Source organism: Scardinius erythrophthalmus, assembly GCF_964197995.2.
Source record: "Scardinius erythrophthalmus genome assembly, contig: HAP1_SCAFFOLD_363, whole genome shotgun sequence".
Lineage (NCBI taxonomy): Eukaryota > Metazoa > Chordata > Actinopteri > Cypriniformes > Leuciscidae > Scardinius > Scardinius erythrophthalmus.
Window position 1 is genome coordinate 1 of NW_028296249.1, and position 12,379 is coordinate 12,379.

General features: G+C 36.9%; 1 protein-coding gene across 1 annotated transcript; it reads left to right on the forward strand.

Moving 5' to 3' along the window:
• Positions 1 to 4,754: 4,754 nt before the first annotated feature.
• LOC308686521 (manganese-dependent ADP-ribose/CDP-alcohol diphosphatase-like) lies at positions 4,755 to 11,984 on the forward strand. Its single transcript, XM_081394952.1, has 3 exons — positions 4,755 to 5,957; positions 6,652 to 6,771; positions 11,217 to 11,984. Exons 1-3 carry the CDS (start codon positions 5,402 to 5,404, stop codon positions 11,504 to 11,506), a joined length of 966 nt encoding a protein of 321 aa, XP_081251078.1. The 5' UTR covers positions 4,755 to 5,401; the 3' UTR covers positions 11,507 to 11,984.
• The last annotated feature ends 395 nt before the right edge of the window (positions 11,985 to 12,379 follow it).

Below are 12,379 nucleotides of genomic sequence, written 5' to 3' on the forward strand. Positions count from 1 at the left end.
TGACATGATTGTAAATAATACAATACTGCCAAAGCTTGGAATACATAGAATAATAATAAAAACATCAACATAATATTAGAAGATATTATATCATAACTTAAATTTAAATAAACAGTGTAACAAATTAGAATATGTCTGAACATTTGATACCACAGTGTTTTAACACACACACACACACACACACACACACACACACACACACACACACACACACACACACACACACACACACACACACACACACACACACACACACACACACACACACACATTACTGAGTCTGAGAGTCACTGTGGTGGGCAGTAGGGAAACACACTGAGGTCAGATACAATTCACACATTACACACACATTCACACACACACACACACACACACACACACACACACACACACACACACACACACACACACACACACACACACACACACACACACATTCACACACACACACAAACACACACACACACACACACACACACACACACACACACACACACACACACATACACATATGAAAGTCTGAGATATCTGTCAATATTTATATTTTTTAAACAATGGCACTTAAAAATTTGTACCAAAATATTGTAGAGTTTTCAGACTGGAGTCTGAGGCCCTCAGGAAAAGTTCTGCGGAAAAGTTTAGAGAAAAAAAGTGAAAAGTTTTTCCTTTGCAGTTTTCTTATTAACATCGTTGTCAAAAGGATCCCCGTTCACACGGATCCGCGAAACATCGAATCGCTGTATTCTGCTGTCTGGCCAGTAGGTGGCGAAGTCACTAATACTGGATGGTGGAATAGCCACTAATAACAAGTAGTGTACCATTTTTCACCTTTGGTTTTTGTCTTGCTTAGTTGGGGACATTTAACTTAATATTCAACAATATTATTGATCTGCCTGCATTGACTAGATTAAAAAGTTCGTCGAGACAAATTTTAAGTTGGCTAGAGAAAGTTTGGACCAGAAAGTTTGAAGTTTAAAGTAGTTTGATGATTAAAGTAGTTTGAATTTAGTTTAAAGCAGTTTAGTTTAAAGTTTAAAGTAGTTTAAAGTATTTTAAAGTTTAAAAAGTTGCTAGGCGGTTGCTAGGGTGTTCTGGGTGGTTGCTATGTTGTTGCTAGGCAGTTGCTAGGGTATTCTGGGTGGTTGCTAGGCAGTTGCTAGGGTGTTCTGGGTGGTTGCTATTGTGTTGCTAGGCGGTTGCTAGGGTATTCTGGGTGGATGCTATGGTATTTTGGGTGGTTGCTAGGGTATTCTGGGTGATTGCTAGGGTGTTGCTATATTATTATGTTAATCCATTATATAAGAACTGAACTGAGCTGGACGATGACATCACGGTTTCTCCAGAGCGGATATATATATATATATATATATATATATATATATATATATATATATATATATGAACTAAATTAATAACTTTTTAACAACACAAATTGTGGTAACAACTGTGACGCTATTTTCTTCTAGAAACAAACTTTGTTGCATTATTTTCCTTTTATCTCTGTAAAGCTGCTTTGAAACAATCTGTGTTGTTAAAAGCGCTATAGAAATAAAGGTGACTTGACACTTTATTTTACAGTGTCATTATTACATGTGTTACATGTAGTCACTATTGTAATAACTATAAATTATGCATAATCACATGCAACTTATGGAAGGCATTTTCTGCCAAATTTAAATAAATAAATTAAATGATTAAAATGAAAATTAAAACCAGATTAACAATTTCATTACAGAAAACAGTACGCAAAAAATGTGACAAAATTGAGAATGAAATTAAATGATTTCATTTTCACAGCATTATCCCTGTCAAATTGAAAAATAAAATGCAATTGGTGATTTCACATTTCATTTCCACTACAGTCTCGCGGCAAGACTGCCAATATTAAAATGAAAAGCCAAACGTGAAAAAGAAACTACAAATACAGTTTTTATAATGCTCTTTAGTAACGCTCACGCAATAATAGTGACACAATTCAAATACAAATGTAAATTTTCGTTTTCATTTGAATTCCCCTTTTATTTCACAATTTTCATTTTCGTTTTCATTTTCAAAGACAACCTGCATGCAAATAATATGTTAATGAGTGGGTGTGGCTTATTCTAGTAACGGCGCTGAGACACGCCTTCTGTAAAGCTAAGTCATCGTCCCGTGTGCATGAGTTGAATGTGTGAAACGAAATTATTTAAATGTGATTATATTGTAATCGAGACGACGAGATATGGCGAAATCTGTTAGTGAGCTTTTGCGGGAAGCTGCCGCAGCATTAGAACATGGAAACAACCAGCCTGACCATGTTAGTTATAGTGTTAGTGTATAGACTAGACCATAATCGACGATGAGGTTCATTCATGTATTAGGCTGTTTTGGAAATTCAACTATTTGGGTGTACAGAAGTCTTAGTAACACAATTTCTACAACAATTATAGCCAGACATTAATACCCGCTAGCTTTAACCGAGAACCTCGGCCAATGTTTCATATTCGCGTCGCGCCTAACAACGCCCTTCAGCCGTGACTTATTCAGAAACACTAGCCTGTATCTGTCCGCTGTTTAACTGTTACGTGTCTTTTGGTTATTTTAAGTTTGTGTACAAAAAGAATCACAATGCTGGTTTTCATTTCCAGTAACAACTTCTGGATGAGATCGAGAAAGCGAGTGTAGACCACCTGCATTTACAGTAGGCTAGATATAGCATTTTCCTTCAGGTCAGTCCTGTATTCATAATAAAAAATCTGTTTGAATGTCCTGTGTGATATCTTGTACTTTTAACAGTTAATAGGGGTTGTCCGTGCCTGTAGCCATGTCAGTTGTGTGCGTCTTTCTTCTCCGTGATCACAAGTTTGAGTCATTTCAAAAGTCTTCTCTGACTGAATCACTCATTAAGACAGTCTTTGTCTCCATCTAATGGAGAACTAATGTAACTTCTTCTGTTGCTTTATGGTCAGGGACTATTTTTTTTTCTCCAGCGGATGGAATTGGCTTTTAGTGATTCATTTTACTTCATGAAAGTTGCATAGATACATATGTTTCGGGATTAATATTTGTATTGCGTGGTAACCGTTTTATAAAAACAATAAGGTACTCTAGGCTAGTGCTGTATCATCTGAATAAGTCACGGCTGAAGGGCGTTGTTAGGCGCGACGCGAATATGAAACATTGGCCGAGGTTCTCGGTTAAAGCTAGCGGGTATTAATGTCTGGCTATAATTGTTGTAGAAATTGTGTTACTAAGACTTCTGTACACCCAAATAGTTGAATTTCCAAAACAGCCTAATACATGAATGAACCTCATCGTCGATTATGGTCTAGTCTATACACTAACACTATAACTAACATCAGGCTGGTTGTTTCCATGTTCTAATGCTGCGGCAGCTTCCCGCAAAAGCTCACTAACAGATTTCGCCATATCTCGTCGTCTCGATTACAATATAATCACATTTAAATAATTTCGTTTCACACATTCAACTCATGCACACGGGACGATGACTTAGCTTTACAGAAGGCGTGTCTCAGCGCCGTTACTAGAATAAGCCACACCCACTCATTAACATATAATTTGCATGCAGGTTGTCTTTGAAAATGAAAACGAAAATGAAAACTGTGAAATAAAAGGGGAATTAAAATGAAAACGAAAATTTACATTTGTATTTGAATTGTGTCACTATTATTGCGTGAGCGTTACTAAAGAGCATTGTAAAAACTGTATTTGTAGTTTCTTTTTCACGTTTGGCTTTTCATTTTAATATTGGCAGTCTTGCCGCGAGACTGTAGTGGAAATGAAATGTGAAATCACCAATTGCATTTTATTTTTCAATTTGACAGGGATAATGCTGTGAAAATGAAATCATTTAATTTCATTCTCAATTTTGTCACATTTTTTGCGTACTGTTTTCTGTAATGAAATTGTTAATCTGGTTTTAATTTTCATTTTAATCATTTAATTTATTTATTGAAATTTGGCAGAAAATGCCTTCCATAGCAACTAACCCTAAACCAAATCCTATAGTAAGTAGTTAATTTAAAGTCCCCCTATGGTGTAAATCCAGCTTTTAATGTTGTTTATGCGTCTATGTGGTGTTTTTAATATGCTTTAAGACAAACCATGTGTAAATTCATAAGTCAAGCATTGCTGAGTATTTTCTCCTTAAAACTGCAGTGAACCAAAGACAGTCTCAAAAACAAATCGCTGGTGTTTCTGACGTCACAAACTACCTTGTAAACAATAGGCTTGTTTGAGATGAGCAAAATCTGCGCAGAATCGATCACCGGTGATCAGCGCGAGATGCATGCCGGTTAGAAATGTGTCCGAGAGCGGTCCGCCTTGCTCTGATGTCATGCTGACGTATGTCAAAAATCTCTCGCGAGCGCAAGGCACACCTGTCGGATTCTGCAGTCGCGCGCAGTTGCTCTCCACCGACTGCGCTGATCAAAAGCATGATGGGAAACGACTTGCTGACGACACAGCTTAATGCTCATTGGTTTAAACAACCGTGATGTATTGTTCTCTTTTAAAATGTTTGATTTTAAAACTCTAATATCATGTTTTATGTGTATATGTTATGTGTGAATATTCCCAAACTATCTGACAGTGCGATCTCTTTGGGTTATGCAGTTTAATTTTTATAAAAATAAAATAAAAAATAAAAACACATATGTCTGTATTAAAGAAAAAATGATTGATAAACATGTATTTAGAATGGAATTAAATAACAAGTACTTTGGGTGTCTTGTTCATTTTATTTATTTCCATATAAAAGCAACAGAACTTGAATTACATCCAGTTTATTAGCAACACTGTGCACGAGCGTGAATCCCGTGAATCCCGCGATATCCATCTTTGATCTCACAGGTGTCAGATCCACTGCGAGAAGAGAGATCTGTCCGGCTTGCCTGCGCTTTTTTCACTCCTCCTCTCACTGCAGCCGCCTACTCTCGCCTACATTTCAGGCGAGGCAAGGCGCATCTCAAACAAGCCTAATCAGAGTGGATCTCTGATGTGAGTGAGTGGAGGCGGGGCTCATTTGCATATTCATAAGACCGCGTATACTAAGGCAAGGGTGTCGACTAGTTAGGCTATATTCAAGATATTAAGGAAAAAACGTTTAAATATGTCATTTTGGTGATCAAAGATGAATTTTAAGGGATACAATTATTAAAAACAGGTGGACTTTAATATTACTCAGTCTTATGTTTTGATGTGTGCTCGAGTTTTACACGGAACGCGAGGCGTTGGCAACCCAGTCTGACCCCCCCACACACACTCTCTGTGATGGTATGTTCCACGAACTGTCAACTGAAGGCCACTCTTTCTCTATCATTACATGACAAATTCAAACAATATCGCCTGAACTGGCCGCGTTTAAACACACGCCCGGAGTTTCGCCGCGGTTTCTCGGAAGATGGAGGATCGCGCGCGAGCGTTGTTTTCTTTCGGGATAATCGCGGACGTCCAGTTCGCAGATATAGATGATGGGATGAACTATCTGAGGACAAGTAGACGCTTCTACAGGAACAGCGTCGCGTTGCTTCGGGACGCGGTGCGGCACTGGGAGGAGACGCGCGTCAGCTGCGTCATTCAGCTCGGAGACGCTATTGACGGATACAACAAGAGCCGCGACGCGTCGGAACGAGCGCTAGACACGGTTATGGCCGAGTTCGAGAAGAGTTCGGTGGATGTACATCATGTGTGGGGCAATCACGAGTTCTACAACTTCAGCAGGGAAACTCTAATGGCTTCTCCGCTGAACAGCGCGGGGAAAGCAGGAGCCGGAAGTGACCTCATCGCGGACGACATTTACGCGTATGAGTTTAGCCCCGCCCCCGGGTTTCGATTCGTGCTTCTGGACGCGTACGACGTGAGCGTCATTGGGAGAGACGCGCGTAGCGAGAAGCATCAGCAGGCCATGAAGCTGCTACTGAAACACAACAGCAACGCGGACCTCAACCAGCCACCAGGTGCTGACCTCTGACCCCTGACACCCGTCCTAAACTTTAGAAGCCTGATTTATATTTTTTTCTTTGTAAAAAAAAACAAACAAAAAAAAAACATACTGTCCAAAATATGATTTGGAAAATATTTAGACCTCAACCAGCCGACAGGTCTCTGACCTCTGACCCCCATCCTAAACTTTGATTTATTTGATTTGGCTGATTTATAGTTTTTTAGTTTGTATAAAGAAAATAATAAAAAAAAACGTACTAATATTTGGAAAATATATATATATTTTTTTCAATTCATTATAGTACTGAATTGTTAATTTATTTATTCACTCACTCACTCCCCCTTTATTGCATGATTATTACAAAAATAAACCAAAACACAGTAAGGTTATTTTACACTGTACATTTTTTTGTTTCAACTCAAAGTAAGTGTTCATTTCGTGCTGCTTTAACATGTTAAGTTTAGTCAACTTGAAATGTGAAGTTATATTAAGTGACAGCCTGGATATTTGAGGTATCATTAAATCCAGTAAAGTTATTCTCACACTAATTGCAACAATCATTTTTTTACATAACATGATGACCAGCCTTATCAAGCAACCGACCGTTGATTAATAACAATAATCATGTTTACAGTATATAGTGGGCATGTGAAACATTTGCTTGGTGAATTAATACGAAGGCTCGTTGTTTATGTGCTTTCTTACAGATTATGGGTTGGAACAAAGGTTTGTGAAGTTCAATGGAGGATTCAGTGCAGAGCAGCTTCAGTGGCTCGATGAAGTCTTAACCCTCGCCGACCAGAGGCAGGAGAGAGTCACTGTCTTCAGTGAGTATATTAATATTCTGCAGTGAGTATATTCATGTTCTGCAGTGAGTATATTCATGTTCTGCAGTGAGTATATTAATATTCTGCAGTGAGTATATTCATGTTCTGCAGTGAGTATATTAATGTTCTGCAGTGAGTATATTCATGTTCTGCAGTGAGTATATTCATGTTCTGCAGTGAGTATATTAATATTCTGCAGTGAGTATATTCATGTTCTGCAGTGAGTATATTCATGTTCTGCAGTGAGTATATTTATGTTCTGCAGTGAGTATATTAATGTTCTGCAGTGAGTATATTCATGTTCTGCAGTGAGTATATTCATGTTCTGCAGTGAGTATATTCATGTTCTGCAGTGAGTATATTCATGTTCTGCAGTGAGTATATTAATGTTCTGCAGTGAGTATATTAATGTTCTGCAGTGAGTATATTCATGTTCTGCAGTGAGTATATTCATGTTCTGCAGTGAGTATATTCATGTTCTGCAGTGAGTATATTCATGTTCTGCCGTGAGTATATTAATGTTCTGCAGTGAGTATATTCATGTTCTGCAGTGAGTATATTCATGTTCTGCAGTGAGTATATTCATGTTCTGCAGTGAGTATATTCATGTTATGCAGTGAGTATATTAATATTCTGCAGTGAGTATATTAATGTTCTGCAGTGAGTATATTAATATTCTGCAGTGAGTATATTAATGTTCTGCAGTGAGTATATTCATGTTCTGCAGTGAGTATATTAATGTTCTGCAGTGAGTATATTCATATTCTGCAGTGAGTATATTAATATTCTGCAGTGAGTATATTAATGTTCTGCAGTGAGTATATTAATGTTCTGCAGTGAGTATATTAATGTTCTGCAGTGAGTATATTCATGTTCTGCAGTGAGTATATTCATGTTCTGCAGTGAGTATATTCATGTTCTGCAGTGAGTATATTCATATTCTGCAGTGAGTATATTAATGTTCTGCAGTGAGTATATTCATGTTCTGCAGTGAGTATATTCATGTTCTGCAGTGATTATATCCATGTTCTGCAGTGATTATATCCATGTTCTGCAGTGAGTATATTCATGTTCTGCAGTGAGTATATTCATGTTCTGCAGTGAGTATATTAATGTTCTGCAGTGAGTATATTCATGTTCTGCAGTGAGTATATTAATGTTCTGCAGTGAGTATATTCATGTTCTGCAGTGAGTATATTAATATTCTGCAGTGAGTATATTAATGTTCTGCAGTGAGTATATTCATGTTCTGCAGTGAGTATATTAATGTTCTGCAGTGAGTATATTAATATTCTGCAGTGAGTATATTCATGTTCTGCAGTGAGTATATTAATGTTCTGCAGTGAGTATATTAATGTTCTGCAGTGAGTATATTCATGTTCTGCAGTGAGTATATTCATGTTCTGCAGTGAGTATATTAATGTTCTGCCGTGAGTATATTAATATTATGAGTATATTAATGTTCTGCAGTGAGTATATTAATGTTCTGCAGTGAGTATATTAATGTTCTGCAGTGAGTATATTAATGTTCTGCCGTGAGTATATTAATGTTCTGCAGTGAGTATATTCATGTTCTGCAGTGAGTATATTCATGTTCTGCAGTGAGTATATTAATGTTCTGCAGTGAGTATATTCATGTTCTGCAGTGAGTATATTAATATTCTGCAGTGAGTATATTAATGTTCTGCAGTGAGTATATTAATGTTCTGCAGTGAGTATATTCATGTTCTGCAGTGAGTATATTAATGTTCTGCAGTGAGTATATTCATGTTCTGCAGTGAGTATATTCATGTTCTGCAGTGAGTATATTCATGTTCTGCAGTGAGTATATTAATGTTCTGCAGTGAGTATATTAATGTTCTGCAGTGAGTATATTCATGTTCTGCAGTGAGTATATTAATATTCTGCAGTGAGTATATTCATGTTCTGCAGTGAGTATATTCATGTTCTGCAGTGAGTATATTAATGTTCTGCAGTGAGTATATTCATGTTCTGCAGTGAGTATATTAATATTAATGCAGTGAGTATATTAATATTCTGCAGTGAGTATATTAATATTCTGCAGTGAGTATATTCATATATGCATGTTCACTATAAGAGTTTAAATACATAAAATAATGATTTAACCTGTTAAGCTGCACCAGTGCGTCGGCGCACTGAAGCGTTTTTTTTTATATATAGCTCAAAGTTACTATCAGATTTAATGTTATACTTCGACAAACTATACATCATTAAAAAGATATAAGACTCAAGTTTCAGTATTTGACCACTATTGTATTCTGAGAAACTTATAGCGACAGTTATTTCTTAATTTGTGTCAGGAGTTATGAAATGAAAAAATGAGTCGATACCTTTAACATGAATTATGACCGTCAGCCGCTTTCATTCATAAAAAAACTCCGTGCTGTCGTCATGACAGCGATTCACAAAACAACGTCTCTCAGGGCTTTAGCTCAAAAATGTGCAGATTTGGAGAAATATTGATATATTCTCATAGATTCACATCATATTTCTATAGACAGGAATAATATTTATTGAATTTATACCCAAATGCGTCGATGTAATGATTATGAGCGCTTGCATACTCTGATACTGTGTTTTCAATTCATACCAATAGCCTGAGGGCGCTATATGCACAATAATAGTCCATATATAGAACACGAAGAAGAGCCATGATCATGTGACATTCCAGGACGTCACTGGTACACACAAAGCTACAGAGTTCGCGCTGTAAAATGCAGATGCAGATGTTTTGAAGATAATAAACATGATTGCAATGATATTTGAGTTACCTGTGTTTTCCAAGCCATGCCAGGTATTTTCATAATAATAGATTATATTTATAATGTAATGCTAATCTGTATAGACTATCATTGTGCAGAACAGTATACAATAGTATATTTTCTGTCTGTTTTTTTTCATCTGAAGCCAAATTAGATTACAGAAGATTATTTTAAATACTCCACTTGCGTTTTAAAGTAAGTTTGGAGCACAAACATGGTTTTAATCTCATAAATTGTCATGTATTGATGGTGTGCTAAGCTAACATGCTAGCTCCCTAGGTGCACCTGCAACCTAGAAGTTATACTTTTATGTTTTTTTGAATGCTTACTGAAAGTTTCTTTATTCAAGAATGTTCTTTATTCTTTATTTAAAATGTGAGGTGAACTTTGAGAAAAGAATTTAGGGATTGAAACCCAATGAATAGCCTGTGAATAGCCAGTCGTTAGTAACTATAATGCAGACAAAAGAAATGCATATTTAGAGCCATAACCAGGCTGGAGAAGTGTGAATGTGTGCAGGGGGAGACTGAGACTGAATGGGGATCGTTTGCACCACAAAACAATAGAGACAATAAGACTGAATGGATGACTTAAAAGATGACTAAACATCAGCAGCATTTTAGCCTCAAATCAAAATAAAGTCACATGACATGGTCTTGAAAAACATTTAACTAAATACAGAGTTTTGGACTTATTATCTTCAGATTTTAAACATAAAATGTTTAGACATGTGGCTTTAGCTGTAGTGCATTTCTAGATTGCTCCAGTGCCAACTTCAATTTTATTTTCATGAGGATGTTTCATTAAAATTAATTTCTAATAACTTTACAAAACTTTGAAGCTATTTATAACAATTTTTGTCATTATGACAATAATTAATTCTACATTTACAATAAACTGCCAGGTGTCAGCTTTCAAATGAGATCATACTTGTGCTTTTAGTACAAAGGGTTCATGAACTGTATCTGTTTCAGTTTGGGTATGTCATTTCTGGGGATTTTTCAAAAGTGGGGTTGCAGCTTAACAGGTTAAACTCTGTTTTACATCTGATGTACACATTTAGATTAAATATGCCACTCTCATGAATGGAGTTAAAGGGTTAGTTCAGCCAAAAATTAAAGTTCTGTTCAGTAATTACTCTCCTTCATGTTGTTCAACCCCGTCAGACTCTCGTTCATCTTCGGAACACAAATTAAGATATGTTTGATGAGATCTGAGAGCTGGCTCACTCTTCCAGAGGCTTCTCTGTTATTTCATTCTGCCGGCTCAGAAAAGTTAGTAAAGACATCGTTAAAATAGTCAGAGTGACTACAGTGGCTCAACCTTAAGTTTAAAATAACAACTTTATTCAACTCTTCATTTTCTTCTGTGTTTCTCTGAGTGAGTTCACATGCGCGAGAACTGAGACAAGGACGCAGATGGGTCTCGATGTAGTGTTTAAACTGGTTCTAAAGTGTGCATTTCCTGGATGTCCGAATCGTGAGAAACCGATGGTTAAAACGTAAAAGTGCCTTACCTTTCACACTTTCCCATCATGATCGTGAGCGTCATCTTCTCAGTTCTCGCACATGCATCGTGGCTAATCCTGTAACCCTGAGTTTGTTAAACTACCGTCATGGTACAGGCTCCTGGTCTTGATGTGGTGTGTGTGTGTGTTTGCAGGTCATCTCCCCGTTCACCCGGACGCCACGGACTCCATCTGTCTGGCCTGGAACTACGAGGAGCTTCTGTCGGTCCTGCGAGCTCATAAGAGTGTGATGATCTTCATCTCGGGACACGATCATGACGGAGGGTTCTGCACCGACCCGTCGGGCGTTCACCACATCACACTGGAGGGGGTGATCGAGACCCCCCCCGACACCAGCGCCTTCGGGACGGTGTACGTGTATGAGGACCAGATGCTTCTCAAGGGCAGTGGAAGAACCGCAGACAGAGTCCTCAGATATCCATGAGAGATTACTGTCAATGAACGATGGAATTAAAACAAACAAACACCATCTGTATGATCATCTCAGTCTCTGCTGTTGCATCTGAGATTTATTAACTTCATAAGATGTGTTTATAAGTAAACAGCACTGTCGAGTCAACGAGTGGATCTCTGAGCTGAGTGAGTGGAGGCGGGCTCATTTGCATATTCATAGATCCACGTATACTAAATGAGGCATGGGTGTCGGGTTACATTCAAGATATTTATTTTAAGGCATGTAGAAATTTTTTTTCAAGGGAAAGCGTTTCAGTGTGTAATTTTGGTGATCAAAGATGAGTTTTAAGGGATAAAATGATTGACTACAGGGGGACTTTAAATAAATAAAAAATGCTGTATGTATCGGATTTGGAATATATTTATTGCCAAGTATATTTACACACAAAGAATTATGTTAACTATATATACATTATGTATAAATAAATAAATATGTGTGTGTGTGTGTGTGTGTGTGTGTGTGTGTGTGTATATATATAATTTTACATGTGTATACTTAATTACATTTTTCTTTTTTATTTATATTAGTGCTGAAAAATTTATATTAAAAATATATATATATATTTATATATACAGTACCAGTCAAAAGTTTGGAAACATTACTATTTTTAATGTTTTTGAAAGAAGTCTCTTATGCTCATCAAGCCTGCAGTTAAACCCCCCCCCCCCCCCAAAAAACCAGTAATATTATGAAATATTATTACAATTTAAAATAATGGTTCTCTTTTTTAATATACTTTAAAATGTAATTTATTTTTGTGATGCAAAGCTGAATTTTCATCAGCAAGTACTCCAGTCTTTGGTGTCTAATGATCCTTCAGAAATCATTCTAATATGCTGATTT